Source organism: Cervus elaphus, chromosome 9, assembly GCF_910594005.1.
Source record: "Cervus elaphus chromosome 9, mCerEla1.1, whole genome shotgun sequence".
Taxonomy (NCBI): Eukaryota; Metazoa; Chordata; class Mammalia; order Artiodactyla; family Cervidae; genus Cervus; species Cervus elaphus.
In genome coordinates this window covers 70,193,558-70,212,354 of record NC_057823.1, presented here as the reverse complement: position 1 = coordinate 70,212,354, position 18,797 = coordinate 70,193,558, and the positions used below count along the sequence as shown (strand labels likewise).

At 33.4% G+C, this 18,797-nt stretch overlaps 1 protein-coding gene across 2 annotated transcripts in view; it reads left to right on the top strand.

The window, feature by feature from the left end:
• The window catches only part of CLINT1 (clathrin interactor 1), a 58,157-nt gene that overhangs the window by 23,042 nt on the left and 16,318 nt on the right, over positions 1–18,797 (top strand). For both annotated transcript variants that reach the window (XM_043913418.1, XM_043913419.1), the window contains exons 2-7: positions 7,086–7,190; positions 7,734–7,830; positions 9,284–9,392; positions 10,336–10,500; positions 13,464–13,641; positions 17,141–17,387. In XM_043913418.1, the coding sequence (XP_043769353.1) occupies positions 7,086–7,190; positions 7,734–7,830; positions 9,284–9,392; positions 10,336–10,500; positions 13,464–13,641; positions 17,141–17,387 (901 nt within the window). The remainder of the gene's footprint in view (positions 1–7,085; positions 7,191–7,733; positions 7,831–9,283; positions 9,393–10,335; positions 10,501–13,463; positions 13,642–17,140; positions 17,388–18,797) is intronic.

Genomic DNA, 18,797 nt, shown 5'->3' with positions numbered 1-18,797 from the left:
GAAACTTATTTTCTCGGGCTCCAAAATCACTGCAGATGGTGACTGCAGCCATGAAATTAAAAGATGCTTGCTCCTTGGAAAAACAACTATGACAAACCTTGACAGCATTTTAAAAAGCCAGAGATACTACTTTGCCAACAAAGGTCCGTCTAGTCAAAGCTATGGTTTTTCTAGTAGTCATGTATGGATGTGAGAGTTGGGCCATAAAGAAGGCTGAGTACCAAAGAATTGATGCTTTTGAACTGTGGTGTTGAAAAGACTCTTGAGAGTCCCTTGGACTGCAAGGAGATCAAACCAGTAAGTCCTACAGGAAATCAATCCTGAATGTTCATTGGAGGAACTGATGTTGAAGCTGAAACTCCAATACTTTGGCCACCTGATGCGAAGAACTGACTCATTGGAAAAGACCGCGATGCCGAGAAAGATTGAAGGTGGGAGGAGAAGGAGAAGACAGAGGATGAGATGGTTGGATGGCATCACTGACTCGATGGACATGAGTTTGAGCAAGCTCTGGGAGATAGTGAAGGACAAGGAAGCCTGGCATGCTGCAGTCCATGGGCTCACAACATGACTGAGCGGCTGAACAACAATTTTTCTATCACCTAGTAATATGTGGAGAGAAAATAATTAATATGGTGTTTCTGAACATTAATACAATTTCTGTGGTTTTAATGTCGTGTAAGCAGGCTGCTTGAGTTTTGGGCTTAGTTTTTCTGCCTGTGCCATATTTTTAAAATGTATTCAGTATCTGGCTATTATATGATCTTCATAACTTGATCTTTAAGTATCCAGAATTATTTTTAAAGTTAGAAGCTTTAAAAATGATTATGGGACTCCCTTCCTCCCTCAATAAAACCTGGTAAATTGCTATTTAATATTTATTTGGTTTTAATGTTTCTTGAATGAGAGAGCCAAAGAATGAGATACAATATTTCAGTGCCTCTTATTCTTGTTGATTACTTTTAAAACTAGCAGGTTAAATATTTTAGCATTTTAACATTCTTCTCTTGAAAAGTGAAAAGGAAAACAGAAGGTACATAATCAGCACAGTCCTCTGTATAAATAAGTGGTCATAAATAATATGCCCATGAGCATACTGTCAGTACATACTTACTTATAAGTGGAAGTGGATTGATATAAGGTAATTTTTTTTAAAGTAGCTTGGTTATTCTTTTCTGAAATCTTGTTACTGCGGAAGCCTGGTTAAAAGAGCCTCAGATTTTAGATGTCTTCAATCTCAGTTATTTCCTATTTAAACTGATGTTTTCTTTACATTGCTTTTAAGAATATGTATGTTTAAGAGAGGAGTACATTGGTTTCCTCCTTTTCAACTGGTTAGTTTGTATTTAATTTTAGTAAAACCAAAGGAAATGTAATTTCCATGACCAAGAATATATTTTTTAAAATATTAATTCAGCATTTAGTTCTTTTTGTAGCATAACTTGTGACGTCATCATACATATAAACTATATTAACTAGTAGACGTTTAGCTTAGGTGATATTATTAATTCTCTGATTCTACAGCATTATGGCATAATAGAAAATGGGCTACATTTAATTAGAATTCGAAACCCTAACAGTTTGGACATCTATTGCTATTTACTAGTCATTTCATCCTGAGTGTAAGTTTATTTAAACTTCTCTACTAAGGAGATGCTATTAAATATTTTTTGTTTCCTCCTCTCTCAAATTTTTAAATTATTTTTTGATAGAGGGACTTTTGCTAGTAATGGCAGCGCTGAAGAGAAAGTGGCAAGCATTGGGTTTGTTATTTTGTTTCTTCTGTAGTTTTCAATAGTTAATTTACTAGTTTTCTTATGCTATGGAGGGAGAACTGTAGTTTTTTTCTTTGTTTTAGCATTGTAGCTATTTTATAATTAAGATGTTATGTAATCAAACATGATAACATTGGCTTTAGCAGCATTAATTCCTGTACTGAACCATTACTTGCTTTAGGACATTATCCATGCTTTGTGTTTCATTTTCAGATTCAGAAAGGGCTTTCTTTTTTTTTTTTTTTTTAATGGGTAGCAAATACACAGCCAAGCAGATGACCCAATTTTCCCACCTCCCCTCCCCATTTCTATACATTAAGATTTTTTGATAAAAATGAAAGTTATGTATTTGTTGAATTTAGGAGTACTAGACTTCTTGGTTATTGACCATAAATTTGATACCATTTGAGACCATAAATTTGATGTTACTCTAGTAACATCTAACTTGGTTTTAAAATATGAGTATTGAACCTATAATTGTTCAGCTTGCAAATAAGGGTAATGTAAGTGAAGACCATCATCCATCCCCTGATGAAAAATAATGTCACATGGTCCATTATCTAGCTTTCAGAGCAAGTATTCTTAAAATTATTTCCCTGCTATTTTGGTTAGAAACATTTTTAAAAAGGAACAGATTTTCCTGGCTTAAGTAACTTTGTTACCTGAGACAACTGTCTTTTTTCAGTGTGTATTTTATAAGGGTATGTTATTGTTTTTAATAAGTTTTTAAAAGATTAATATTTTAGAGGGAGCATGATAATTTTACCTATATCATAAAAGTATATTCTGAAATCTGTGGCATTAAGATTGAGAAGTCACTTTTAAATATAGATTTTAATGTCTAGAATCATTCTTCCCTAATACAGTGTTTTTTTAAGCAAGTTAATTTCAATATTAGGTACCTGAGTTGATCCCTGTGGTTTTACCCAGGTAGCATTTGGTATACATATTTTAGTATTTATACACACATATGTGTAGTTACTAGCTTACTGCAATTATTAGCCTGATAATAATAAGACATTCAGTTGAGTTCAGTTCAGTTCAGTCGCTCAGTCGGACATTGGAAGTATAAATAATACTCATTTGATCTACCATGATGCTTATTTGCCTATTAATAGTTAAAATGTTACTAATGATGATATAGTACTCATTTGTATTCTTAATGGCGTTTTAATACTTTCCCCTTTCTTACAATATAATATTCATGGGGGAAATTTTGGAAAATACAGGAAAAAGAAAACAGTTTGAAGGAAAAAAAACCATTATTTAAAACCATTACTTTGAATGCTGTGTTTGTCTCTTGTCTCTTGCCTCTGTTTTCTGACTCTCTTGTGTCTGTAAGTGTGGATGTTCGTATGAAAAAACACAAATTGAAAACCGTCTAATGGGAAGTACTGCTAAATATTTTCTCCTGAACTCAGAATGAATAGTCTTTATGATAACTTTGAAACAAAAAGAAACTATTAAAAATACGGACCCATTTGATTTCATTTTTTTTAAAACACAAAATTAACAAGCAGGCTAGGAAAAAGACTTTTTTATGAAATCGGTTTCAATTTTCATTATCCTTTGTTAGCAGTTAGGACTGGATTATACCTAAACTTTACCTTTTCTCTTGGTTTGTAGTTTTGTTTTAGCAAAGAATATTCTTGAATTTTTGGCAGGAAAAAAATAGCATAAGACCAAGTTTTTTCTTGTTATTTTACTGATTATTCTTTAAGGATATTAGAAAAATCATTGACCATCTATAGGTCAAAACTCCATTTTAGCTTTTACTTTCAACCAATTTTGCCTCTAAAACCTGGACCAAAACTATTACCAAGTAAAATAACGTGGTATTTTATCAGTAGTGACCAGTGAAATAAGCAGAAAATGGGGAATAAAGAGGAGGGCCAAAATGAACACTAATTATTTACAAATTGAATAATCAGACCTTAATTGAATATTGACTGTGTTCATGTAGTCATAGAAGTGTATGTAGAGGACTTGAGGGTGCAACTTTTAGTAGTTGGCATTGAAAATCCAGTGATTGAGTGTAGTGCTGGGTTGTTCAGAGTTAAGTACTCCACTTGGGGACTGGTAATCAGTCTTGTATCATCTATTGCTGGGATGTTATAAGGAGCAAATGTGAAAGTGTGTAAGTGGTTTGATTGCAGTTGTGGGTTTTATCCTTACAAAAAGCAGTTGTTCTGTATTGCTTTAAGGTAAAAATCTTCAGCACATGAGCAGCAGCTTATGTTCTTCACTCTGGTCATTCCCTGGTAATTTCCTATAATTTTGTTTGCAGAGCGGATCCTCAACCTTTGTCTGAATTTTCTGTGTTTTAAAAAACCGATGAGAGATCCCCCTCTAGTGTCTGAATTATCCATTCTTAAAACATTTGTGTCAGTCATAAGAAGTTTTAGGAATTAAGCTAGCTGTGTTTTCCTTTCACATCTGGACATGATTTTTTTTTTTTTTTAACTTTTCATTTATGGGAGAAAGCGGGGAGTTATTCTCCTTTCTTAAAAAGGTCACTAGAATTATGGGCAGGGTGTGGATTGGGGGCAATAGAAAACATGGGACGGGAAGGATCAAAATGCTATTTTTACTTTTTTAGAAATAATTATTTTTAAATATCCTGGAATAAGGTCAAACTATACAGTGTTGTTTTGTTTTAGTTTACCTTTGTTCCTGAATTAAGTGCAGCTTTAAAATACTTCATTTTGGAATTCCTGATGCTATTAGATCTCATCCTGAGTGGTTTCAGTTTCTGGAAAGCAATGGTTTTCATTGGAAAATAGTTTCAAAACAGAGCCTGATAACTTTTCATGGAGTTTTCTAACTTTGTTACCTTTTGTTACTCTTGTTGCCATATTTTTCCATATTGTTGCCATTTTATATTGTGAGTGTGTTCTAATGGCAAGTTGTCCTTTTACATAGTTCCCATTGTTTTTCCAACCAAGGAAATAGGAGATTCTTAAGCTATTGGCTCTCTGCCACCTCTTCCTCTTAAACACACAGCGCTCAAACACACAGGCCTTCAGTTAAGGATCTTGTGAAGGGTTAGGGAAACAGGACCTTTCTCATTTGACCCATGGGCTTTTGTAACTTGAACAAGGAAAGTAGTGTTCTGAAAGCTGCAGCATTTATGAAGGCTCTTGTAAAAATATTTCATGTACATGGACTAGAGATTAACTCTTTTCATCTCGTTCTTCAACAAATTAAACAGTGCAAACAATTTCAAGTGCTTTCTTGGTCATGAAATGCTTGAATGAATTATAATCCTAATTGCTGTTGTTCGTTCCCACACTGCATTTTGACACTATTAACTGCCTAACCCATGCATTCTTCAACCAGTAAGATAAACAAAGCATTTTGAAATCTATTATTTTGTGTCAGCTTAAATTGCAGATATGCCATTGGCTGCCGTGATTTTATTTTGGTTCCACTGTTAGCAAAAATTAGGAAAAAAGTTATCTCTTTATATTTATACATAAAATGGCCAACAGAATGATTACTGGGTTTTTATAAAAATCGATTCATTAATAGTCTTAAACTTTAAAGAGGCAATAGAGACCATGGATTTATTTTAGTGCTAGGGAAATAATTTGTATTTATGTTATCAAACCAGTGTAGCTTTCTCTAAGATTTGAAAGAAAGTACTAAAATTTCACTTTTCTACCTTAATAGAACTGAATTCTGAATGTAAACCTAGAAGCCAGATTAGTTCTGATTTGGCAAGTCATTTATGCATAATAGTTCCTTTAAGATTCAAACTGTTTATTAATGAAGTATTTGTAATAAATTTGAAGTTTACATGCGAGAGATTTGAGTGCCAGATATTAACAAACCTCCCTTTCTTAAAACATAGAACTTGTTTGATAACTGAAAAACCATATAACAAAAGTGGGGTAGATATAACTAATGTCATCGTCACATCATGTTTAGTTGTTCAGTCGTGTCTGACTCTTTGTGACCCCGTGGACTGTAGCCCACCAGGCCCCTCTGTCATGGGAATCGTTTCTCCAAGGCAGGAATACTGGAGTGGGTAGCCATTCCCTTCTCCAGGGAATCTTCCCAACCCAGGGACCGAACTAGCGTCTCCTGCATCACAGGCAGCTTCTTTACCATCTGAGCCACCAGGGAAGCCCGTAACAGTTAGCAAATTCTCACTTTTTGACTATTGCTAAAACTCAATTTTAAGTGGATGATTTGAATTACCAAATTCACAGGCATCTCTTAAAACAATTTTTTTCTGTAATAATTGGAGCTCTCTGTGTCAAATGAGCACTACTACAGTATGTCACATTCTCAAAGTATTTATTCCTCAGAATGTCTTTGAATTCTTAAATCCATATAAGCATGAGAAATTCTTTTTTAACCCAGATGTTTTGCCTGGTTCATATCTTAATTGTAAGGTGCTTTTTTCAATATTAGTTCTTTCTTATAAAAATATTACTTAATATTTTAAAATTCCAATAGGGGATATTTGCTAGACACTGTACCGTGGTATACCATTTGATATGTTACTCTTTGAGGTAGTAAATAGTATTCCTCCTTATTCCCATCTTTACGTTTAAGGAAACAATAATAGAAGTAAAACAATTTTGCTAAAGATCACAAAGTAATTATAGTCAGATCTCTCTGACTCCTAGAACATGTTTTGGACCACTGATGAAGTCTTAAGTGAAAGTTAAATACATTGTCATACAATCTTCTGATGGAATATTATGCAGCCATTAAAAGTAAGGGTTACAGTGACATAGTATAGTGACATAGAAAATGTATGTGGTACAGTAAATGAAAAAAGGCAAGGATTACAGTTAAAATTCATAGTGATTCTAGACATCTTTAGTGTTATGTTTGATTTTTTATTGTGTTTTAATTTAAATACAGTATAAATAACATTCAGCTTCTATATAATTTTGCTCAGTAACTTAAAGAATTTCTATAAACAGGGAACCTAAGACTGAATGTAAACCAGGTCTGGTCAGCAAACTGACAAGTTAGTTTTATAATAGACTTTAGCATGTTCAATTTCCTTTTTAATTTGACCTAAAGCCATTTTCTACTGGACTTATGCCAGCTCTAATGTAATCTCTCATTTATATTCTTGAAGGCTAATGGAATAGTAAAATCTTCCTAAAGATGACTTAAATGTGTTATATAGTGTCCTAAGGGTAGCTTGTGCACAAAAGATGTTTTCTTTCCCACCCTGTAGAGGTATCTCATTAGGACATCCAGTAGTGTCATTATTAAGTTTTCATGTGTTTCTCAGTTTTGATGCTAATCTTTGTGCGTATGTGCGTGCGTTTTTTTTGTCTTCAGCACCAATGTGGTTATGAATTATTCAGAGATCGAGTCTAAGGTTCGAGAAGCAACAAATGACGATCCTTGGGGACCTTCTGGGCAACTCATGGGAGAGATTGCCAAGTAAGTGATAATTTGACTCAGCAGTGCAGAAAGAATGCAACTATCTTTACCCAGAAATGTGAAATTTGCTTTCAGTTTTAAACTGTTCAACTGCCAGATATAATAAACTTTGCATATAAATCATTCAGGTATCACTGCAGAAAATTTTATATGAGGATCCATTCCTCCTAAATATTAGCTCAATAAACTAAAACAAAATTTTTCCTTTTCAATGAAGTTTAGAGACTTTCTGTAGCTTAAGTATGTAAAATTTTGACAAATGCATATAAAATGACTTAAAACTAGGAAAATTTTTTCCTGATAAACATCTGGCTGACTATGCCACTGAATGAAGGGCTTATGAAATATGATATTAATTAGTGGCATTTAACATGCTATATACTATATAAAATAGACATTTTTAAGGTACCATATCTAAATTTTTTTGAATTAACCTTATTTTTTGAAGCTCTTTAGGAAAATACAGTAACTTAGAACAAGCCTGCCATCTACTGTCAAAATCAACATACTACAAACTCTTGAGGAAAACTATTCTTTTTTCAGGGCTACCTTTATGTATGAACAATTTCCAGAACTTATGAACATGCTTTGGTCACGAATGTTAAAAGACAACAAAAAAAATTGGAGAAGAGTTTATAAGGTATGGGTATTAGTCTGTATTTATTACTTGACATGTAAAACACATGAAATTTTAAAGTGTACATACATAAGTGATTATGATGGACATTGAATCCTAGAATAGAATATTCTGAAACAGATAAAAAATTGATTTGGTATTTGAGTTGTGTTTTTTAGTCACCATAAACAGCTGTTCATATATTTGTGCATATCGAAAGTAATGAATCTATTGTAGTATCTATGTTTAGTGTTTGAGCATTTAAGATAAAAAAACCACCCTCTAATATCATTTGTCATCTCTACATAAAAATTTTCCAGTAATGTTACGTATTGTGCACCAGAAATGTGTTATTTTTAAATATAATAAATTCTAAATCTTTAAAATTCTAACATTTTAAGACTTGCAGATATGTACTCTTCTGTTAGATTCCTTTCATTTAATTCTGATCTCATCATATAGTGTAGAATTCTAAACAAGATAGTAATCGGTTCTTCCACCTCCACTATATTTTCTTGCTGCTTGGAAAGTTTTTTATGCTTTCCAAAATATCATTATAATATTCATATATGAAACTTTAAAAGCAACACTTCTGGCTTTCAGCGTTAAAAATTAGTGGCTTTATTTAGTTCCATATTTTTGATGTTGTTTGTTTCTGAAAACATTAACTGTCATTTCTTTAGCTTGTACAGTAGTAGTGATGAAATAGTTTAAATTCCTATAAATAAATTTTTTATAATTAGAGGGTTTTGTTTTAATAATTCTAGAGTAAACTACTTATTTAGAGAATAAATTCCTGGTCAGATAAGGGGTTTTTGTCCCTCAATTCTCCAGCCTAACTAGATTTTTGTAGGTCTAATCATCTTTATGTGAGGTTTGTTCCAAAGTTCAGAATTCATAATTCAGTGATTTTTAGTGCATTCACAAAGTTGTGCATTGTTACTACTGTCTAAATCAGAACATTTTTCATCACCTCAAAAAGAAGTTCTTAATGTTTTTTTCTCAGATTTGTTGGCAGCAAGTTTTTTAAACAAAAGTCACATCACAAACCTCCCAAGTTAAATTTTATCTGGAAAAGTGCTGTGAGATCATATAATTACCAAATAATTATTTTCTTAAAACTAATGTTTCTAACAGTAAAACTGAATCAGCTTTCTGAAAGCTTAGTGTTCATTTATATCATACATTCAGATATTTCCTAACATCTGATTTTTTAAATCTTTTGACACATGTATCCAGTGGACAGTTTATAATTATTTATTAATGCTTGGTGTAAGAGGAACTCTGAATTGAAAATATGAGGTTTTAAATGTACTTAAAGACTAATGTATGGTAAAGAATGCCCTCTCCCCCTCCGCCACACACACACACACACACAGATTATTTATTTGCTGTTAGTATTTTTTTTTTAAGCTATTTACCAGAGCTCTACCAGAATTTATTTCGTTAAATCATTTGGTGCTTTGTATTTTTACAGTCATTGCTGCTCCTAGCTTACCTCATAAGGAATGGATCAGAGCGTGTTGTTACAAGTGCCAGAGAACACATTTATGATTTGCGATCCCTGGAAAATTACCACTTTGTAGGTGAGCAATAGAAAAACCTTATAAGCAAATTAAAACAGTAGTTGGAGTTGTCAGTCACCTGAACCAGCTTAGAAGCTTCTCTGCTCTAATTAGAATGTGACTGTTGCTGGTTGTGTGACGAGTGCAGAATCCAAGACGTGGGGCCCTAGAGTATTAATTAGTGAAGACAAGAACTTGCAGAAAAGACTGGCTAATAACAACAGAACCAACACAACATGAGTGTTCGGGTTTATATTAAAATATGCACTGGAGACTGGTCCCCTGTGGTGTCCATAAAGGAATAGCTTTAATCATATGGGAAGAAAAGGTTAGAGCTCCAAAACACACACATCTGTTTGAAGCTGGGGTTTTTTCCCTCCACCAAATAATATTTACTGTGCAAAGGCAGCAGGGCCAGAGTGTGTTCTGAATGTGAAAGAGGACACAGAATGAACCACATTTCATTTTGTAGTGTACCCCAGTTGAAAGCATTTTAAAATTTCAGTTTTTCAGCTATACTAAATCCTGGTAATTAGTGTTTCCAAACTTGTATTGGGGAGAGGAAGGCATTTAGGTGCTTTTCAGTCATTAAAATGTAGATTTTGTTTTGTTAAAATACTATAGAAAGAGAAAATAACATTTTTGGATATTAGTCCATTTTTGCATGGTTATTGTTAGTAATCCTTTTTAATGGATCTTTAATTGATTTTGCATAGCACCATTATCTGTGGTCCTTTTTAGTTCATTTCTGCAACCTCTTATAAGCCAGAATTGCATCTCAAGACTTAGGATTTGATGAGGAAATGACAAAATTCAGTAACACAGTTTGCTTCTTTTTATTAATTTAAAAATATTGAAGGTGGTTGTTATGTTGAAATTTTCATGTCTTTGTGTGTGTGTTAAAAAGTTTAATACATATTAACTGAATTCTTAAGGTTTTGTTTCTCCCTTACCATCCTCACAGATGAGCATGGCAAGGATCAAGGTATAAATATTCGCCAGAAAGTGAAAGAATTGGTTGAATTTGCCCAGGATGATGACAGGCTCCGTGAAGAGCGAAAGAAAGCCAAGAAGAACAAAGACAAATATGTTGGGGTTTCCTCAGACAGTGTTGGAGGATTCAGATACAGTGAGTATCAAAGACAGATTAGCACCTGAACATCAGTTTAGCTTCTTGGGTATATTTTAAGAATCACAGAAGACAAAAATGCTATTTTGAATATATGTGATACTAAGACATATGTAATATTCATTTTGTTTCCTTTGGATCCTGTGAATCTATTTTTTTACTTTTGTGGTTCAAGAATATTATTTTAATCATTAAGCATTATTGAATGACCAAACTTTGAGTTGACATACAAAGAATAAAATAGATATATGTCCTTTCCTCTTGGAGTTCACATTCTAAGAAGAAATGGATTCCGCTAACTTAACCATTTAGAGCATTAAAAAGAAGTTTGATCAGGAGATTCATTCTGCTAATTTGAAACCAGTTTAGTTATATTTTTGGTTAAAAATAGAGCTGCAAGTTAGTCCATCCTTAATTCCCTTCCTTAATTAAGCACTGTGTTAATTTGATGTAGAAAAAGGTAACAATACTATCAATTTTTCATCTAGGCCTGTCACATATATGTTCTTAATGTATTTAAGGACAGCTGGAACATTCATCTCTCATGTTTATTTTTAACGTATAATATAGTTTTCCTAAAATAGGTCACTAGGTAGGTGCTTGAAACAGATACAGAAAGTAAGAACTTTGTTTCACAGTATGTTCTTTGGACTCCTTCTGTCTCCTGAGTGCTGACAGTCCCTTGCCATTTTGTGTAAGGGACTGGCCAGTGCTTTGTATCCTTAGCAGCTGCATATTGGAACTGTTTAACCACCCACAACCGTAGCTGTTTTTTATATTTGAATTTCACTGAGATCTCGTGATTCTTCATTGTAAACATGTAAAAATCTTCTATTTCTTACTTTGTGAGTATCTACAAAATATCTTCACTCTTTTGCTCCTCTGCTTTTCTTGCCATTAAAGAAAAAGAACTGCACTTAATAGGCTAATGTTTCTAATGGCAGAAAAATTCATTTTATGTCTGATATCACATACAAGTCAGTTCTTGAATTGGCAAAAATGTTTCTCTTAAATAAATCACATAAATATGTTTTGGAGTTCTTGTTTAGGGAAGTAAGAAGTCTTTTAATTTTTCACCCACATATTCAATAGATACTCTAGATTTTTCAGGGTGGCTTTAGCAGATCAATGTGGTTTTTAGCCAAAATAGCTATTTGCCACTCGTTTCCTCATTCTACTTGCTAGTAGTCCTTTTTTAAATCAGCGCAATATATAACTAGATGCATTTAGACAATTGAAAAAGTTTTAGACTTCAGAGTGAACTAATTACAGCATTTGCATGAGAGATAGAATTCAGTGTCCTGTGTATCTGCATAGCTTCTTCTATAAGTTGTTTTTAATGCTATATGTATTATTCAGAGACTTAAGTAGTCAACTTTAACTATTTTACATGGTTTTCATTTTGACATTAGAAAATGTCTTGCCAATGTGCAGTCTCTTTGACACTTTCTTAGTATGATGCTCACCATGCTAATCAGTTTAGTTTTCATGTGCTTTTTTCATTTTTCCCTATAAACTTGTTTTTTTCAATGCCTGGTTCATTACATTGTTACTGAAGTGTACCATATACATTGTTGGAAAGCTCTTTGCTTTTATAATACCATCCTGACTTAAATTTTGTTTAGAAAACATTTTGTCATGTTCTCTTTAAGTTGGTGATCACTTTCAGATTTAGTAGACATATTTTTAAATCCTCAAACTCTTACAGAAAATTTTGCTCTGTAGTTTTACTTAGTAATTCAACAAAATGGTTTTGTTCAGTCTCCAGTGGGCATGTATGCCATTCAAACTTGTTAACCAACTTTTAAAATAAAAGGTCAATTATCCACTTTTGGATTATTTTGCTGTTTCTCATTGGTCTTTCCTTTTTCCCTGCACCCTACCTTAGTTTTCAATCTTTTCTTCTTTTTAACCTCACGTGATTTCTCCAACATTTTACTCTTGGCTCTTAAGTTTGGACGTGGAAATGGAAAAGGTTCCAGTTAGTGCCTACAATTCCTATCTCTCCTCTAGGCCGTCAAGGACAAGGACTAAAACAGATTTGGGGGCTTTTTTCTGCTGCCAATGATCTACTGACTCAATTCACAAATTCACACAGAGGCTCCCTAGGTTTTGCCAGTCCCAGCATATGTTTGGACTTGGTGTTTGAATAGATCATCACTGTTGTGAACCGCTTGAGCATATTTCATCATTCTAGTCTGTATAGTTTTTGGTAGTTAGGATATTCTTTTCTTTTTAAAATAATTGAAAGGTGCTTTCCCAGGCAATGAAATACATTTATTTTTCTAGTTTGATAGTGAAGAATGACAGTTATGAGTCTTTATATTGAGATATGTAGCATTCAAAATAGTGTTTCCTATAGTTTGTGTCTTTTAAGAGATTGTTGCTGTCCAGATACTTTTCTAATAATTGAAAAACCATTAAGAGATGAGAATGAAATATAATGCAATAAGTGACCTCTGTAAAAATAAAAAGATTTCAAGACTTCCCAGGCAGTCCAGTGGTTAAGACTCTGCCCTTCCATTGCAGGAGTGTAGGTTCCATCCCTGGTCAGGGAACTAAGATCCCACATGCCTCATGGCCAAACAAACAGAAAACCCCACAAAACCACATAAAAACAAAAAGATTTCCATTTCTCTTTTGCTTATACAGCCTATGTTGGTTTTTGTGTTTTCTTCTACTCCTTTCAGCAGCCCTTAAGAACTTCCGGATATGCTGTGCTTTGCATTAAGGTTGTGTAAGTTTTCATAAACAAAAGCTTTTGAATCTGCATTCCTGCCACTTAATGACTGGCACTACATGCTGTGCCTTGCTGTAATTGTGTTGATTCAGCACTGTGGGAGCTTTCTGTTTTCCTTTGAAAACTTATTTTATTATGAAGAAAAGCTTCAGAAATAAGGACTATAGACCCCTTTTGAATTTAATGTCCTTAGAATCACTTCTCTTTTTAATGCTTTATATAGGTGAAAGATACGATCCTGAGCCCAAATCAAAATGGGATGAGGAGTGGGATAAAAACAAGAGTGCTTTTCCATTCAGTGATAAATTAGGTGAACTGAGTGATAAAATTGGAAGCACAATTGATGACACCATCAGCAAGTTCCGGAGGAAAGATAGAGAAGACTCTCCAGAAAGATGCAGGTATTAACACTTTGTCTCCTGGGTCTCTCAGAAAGGGTACTAAATTTATGCAGTTGGGTCTTGGGTTTTTTTGTTTGAGTATTGACATTATCTGAAATTCAGCTTTTGTTGTTTGTTTATTTAATGGATTTTATTTTTTAGAGCACTTTTAGTTTCATAGAAAAATTGTGCCTAAAGTACAGGGAGCTGCCACATAACCCCACCTCTCTGAGTACAAGCGCGTGCACGCGCACACACACACACACACACACACACTTTCTCCTGTTACTAACATCTTGCATTCATGTGTACATTTATTAACAATTGATAACCAGTATTGTTAACTGAACTCTTCAGTTTGCATTAGGGTTCACTGTGTTGTACAGTTGACAAATGCATAGTATCCACCATTACAGAACCACGTAGAGTAGTTCACTCCCCTAAAAGTGCCTGTGTGAAAATATGGAATAGTTTGTGAACTGTTGTCCTTGCACAGGGACACACGAGTCTAGTTCCCCAACCAAGGATTGAACCCAGGCCATGGCAGTGAAAGTGCCGAGTCCTAACCACTGGATGACCAGGCAGTTCCCAGGGCATGCAGATTTTCTCTGTTCCAGTTTCCGTATATGCTGATTTATGCATATATTGTGTGTGTGTGTGTGTGTGTGTACACACACACATACATATAGACACAGTGTAGCTGTTTATAAGATGCTAGATCAGACATTGTTTGCACTTAGTATTGGCACATTTTCCTTGTCTATGTCCATTTATTTCTAAATTTGATCACATTTCCTATATGTTTTTATTCAGGCTATTTAATTGGATTTTTTTTTTTCCAGTAAGAACTTTGATGGTTTATTTTGTACTTAAGCATCTGATGATCCAGGGACCTAAGGTATTGCTGAGGGATAATGAAGTTTAGTATATTAGGTTTAAAACAGAAGTCAAGGGATTTGAAATTTAATTCTTTCTGTGACATTTCATTTAGATTCTGTGTCACTGTATACCAGAAAAAAAAAATCCAGGTTGATTTTTGAGCTAAAATATCTTCACGTATCACCTGTATTTTTATAGATTTTATTTTCTGATGGGGTATTTCTATTTAGTTTTACATAAAATAGTACTTGGAACTTTTTAGCATTCACTTTTTGTTCTTACCTATCAGTATAGCTATTAATTAGTCTTTCTGCCAGTTAAGAGGGTAATATATATAGCTTTTAATTTGCAAAGCAAGTTTTATAAGATCTTTGTCATTTGTGTCTCACCATATTGCTAGTAGGTAGTCTAGAGCAAGGATTTTACCCTTATTTTTGGAAGTAAAACCTGAGGCCCAGTCATCTGTGTGGAACTTGCCTATAGTTACACAGAGATGCAACCACAACTTCAAGTGAGTTCGTTTAACTTAAGTACCATCTCTTTTTCTCTTATTAAAAAAACTCTGACAGTTCAGATTAGGGGTCATTAAAAAGAAATAAAAATACAATTTTGAAACTATTAAGGTTCATCTATGGAATTCCTGTCTATTTATGGAATATGATCTTTGAAGAACCAGAATTTATTTTTAATAGTTTGAATATATTTTACAACCAGATTTCTAACTCTTTTATATTGAAAGTATATGCATATAGTAATAATAAATAATTGAACTTTGGAAAATGATGCCTACTTCAAATACTCTGTGGTATTTTTCCCTCATTAGTGTTCTTGTGGCCTTAGCATTTACATTTTTGGTTTGATTTAGAAAACACAATGGCCATATACTCTCTTGCTATATCTTAAAGAAGTATGACAATCAGGTAGGTAGGCTAGTTAGAGATCTGACTATGTACATTCTCGTTCTATTACTTTCTCTTTGCCCTCCACACTCAGTGTTTCTTTGTTTTGCTTTGTCTTCGTATTCTTTCTTTTTCTTTCTGTTTCTCCCTTGATTTTTTTTTTTTTTTTACATTTGCCTCTAAGACAGGATCTATTAGAGTTCCTAAATCTTTTATATAGAGTATTCATGTTTAAAAGAGTGAAAATTCAGTGTGTGTTGTTTGTTTTAGTAACTAAAGAGCACACTAGGGACTTTATATCTTGGAGTATTTGTGAGAGAAGAATGGATTTTTAGACAAAGTTGCATGGGACCTCTTTGGCATGTTATTAGAATTTCAGACTTTTCGTTCGTCATTAGATGTAGAAATTCTTGAACACTGATCATATATGAAACTTCCATTTCATTGTGTGCTAGTCAGGTTTCTGTTCTCACCTTGTAAAGAAGTTACCTTGTACTTGAATCAAATTGAACATGAGAAAGGTAAGAAATTTCAGTTTTAGATACAGGACTGATGATGGGAATCTTTAGGTCATTTGTTGCTGAGAAGTTAGTGACAAGGGCTTTTGAATACTTAATCAGAACTAGTAGATTCCTTAAAATGCTTGTAGATAAAAATACATTTAACCCCTTTACTCAGTGTGAGAAGTCATTCTTCTTGATTCTTGATTTATACAGGCTCCAAATTGATTTATATTTAAGTAGAAATTGCTTTAGTCTTAGTTAATTCGCATCAGTAATAATACTTATATGAGGATTTTAAGTATTTTATTTCAGAATATTTATAATTTAAACCACCTACTCTAAAATTAAGAAATAAAGGTAATGGAACATATTTCAGGTAATTTCTCTCTGTCTTACTTGCACCAGGAAAAAAACCCTCAATATGTCATTACTGAAGAATACATTATTGCTGACGTTTTTAATTCATGGCATATGAAATATGCAGTTTTTTACTCATTCTGTATTTTTATTTTTTTACTTTCACACTGTTAAGGAAAAGAATTTTTTTTTTTTTTATGTTCTGGAAAAAAAATTATTTCAAAACATTTAAAATATATTTAAATTTTCTGTAGAACAGTTTTCATAGTTTTGTAAAAGTTTGATCTCCTGATTCTATAAAATAGAGCACAGTTTTTGTAAAGTGCATTATCTCCTTTTTCTGCATTTACAGATGAGAGTTTAATCATTTGAATTCAGATAGGATGATATTTAGAAGATATCCATTGAAATTATAGTATTTTATTATATATTTGCTTAGTATATGGGAGTCACTGACAGAATTATCTTATATAAATAACACAAAATCCATTTCAGTTGTTTGGGCTCCCAAGGTCTCATTAGTTGATTCTGATATGATAATAATTCTGCTATTTTATTTTTTAATTAAACTTTAAATCTATAATAAATAATCACCTGAATTATTTCAGGCTTTTTTTATTTGTACACATTTATGTAAATGCTTTTTGGTAGCAGTGATTTAGTCTTACCTGGGGAATTTGATGGGTTCCTACTTCCCCTCCGCAGTGCACACATATGATATTCAGATAGCTTAGATAACATTGTCTTACTCACTGTCAAATAAGTCAAAGTACAAAATTTTGGAGTGACTGCATTTGAAATTCTTTAACTCAAATCACTGAAGGCTCCATTTTAAAATAATCCCTTGTCTTATTATTTTCCTTCATTTTTAATATCTTTTAGTGACAGTGATGAGGAAAAGAAAGCAAGAAGAGGCAGATCTCCCAAAGGTGAATTCAAAGATGAAGAGGAGACTGTGACGACAAAGCATATCCATATCACACAGGCCACCGAGACCACCACCACAAGACACAAGCGCACAGCAAACCCTTCCAAGACCATTGATCTCGGCGCAGCAGCACATTACACGGGGGACAAAGCAAGTCCAGATCAGAATGCTTCAGCTCACACACCTCAGTCTTCACTTAAGGTGGGAACGGCACGAGTTTACACATTATACACAATTTTATTCTTAAAAAAGAACTTTTAGATTTATTGCATTAGTAGTCTCAGGCATTTCTAGGTAATCTTATTAATTATAGATCATCTGGCATATATTATTCAGTCAAAAATAATAAGAAATCTCTTTGGAGGAAGAAACCTGTCCAGTTGCTAAATGATTATCTATGCACTTTCTGTGAAAAATAGTAATGACACTCTTGGTTCATTTGGGAAAAGTTGTGAATCAGAATGTAGTGCCTTTATTTCCTGCTAGACACTACCACTGATACCAACTGCCAGATTCATTAAGGAAAACATGGTAGTGTTTGGAAGTTGTAAGAAATGACAGTGTGTATATATGGCAAGTTGATATATAGGGGAAATGCCCTTGTTTAATACAGGGATGGTGCCTGTGATGGGAGGTTGGTTTGCTCTGTGGTCGGTATTGATCAGTAGCAGCATTACTTCATGTACTGTCAGCACTTTTTTTTTCCACCAAAGAAATGAAATCCACTTGCCAGATACCTGACTGCAAGCTAGACTTTTGGGCAGAAATCTGCCAAAGAGGGAGGTTTACCCCGAAAAGCTAAATAGTAGTTTTGTTACTGTACCCCTACTAGTGTTCTTCCAGTTTGTATCTTCTCATCAAATGTAGCCTACAGAAAATATTTTGCTAATGTATTCTGTGAATTGCAGGTGGCTCTAAAAATAAAGCTAGTCCTACTTAGTGGCAAGAACTGTGTCAACTTTTCCCAAATATTTTCTGGTGTTTCCCTCATATTGTCCTTTTTATAGATTTGATGAAAACCTCAAAATTTAAAATTATAACTAAACTTTAGTTGCAGTTAAAAGGGGGAAATGGCACTGTTATTTCTTTGTGGTCTTAGCTTTCCCCTGCTATGAATACAGTTAGTTTACTGATGACTCTCTAAGATTTGGTAGTCATAATTAAAACCCAAATACATGATGGTTGTCACATGGAGAATTCATTTAAGGTTGCATGTATGTATATATATATTTTTTTTTCTGCATGTATATTTTTTTTAAACAATAAACTGAAACTTTTTTCATCTTAAAGGATTTTAAATATCAATTTGTTGTACAGCCTGAGTGTATGTCACACCAAAAATATTTTATATTTGTAGTATAAGCTTTTTGACTTTCTTTTACTGCCGAACAGATATCTTGAACTCTGAAGTTCTTTGAAAAGTTACTCAACCACTTCAGTATCTTTCAATCTCAAGACCTTTTTGAACCACAGTATACAGTGTTTTAATCTTCAAACCTCAAATTAACATGCCTACTTAATTTACAGCGTGTCCCTGTTGCCAGCACTTTTGTTGTAATTTAGTGTGTTTGTATTGAACATATTGGACCTGTTATTCGAGTGTTTAGGACT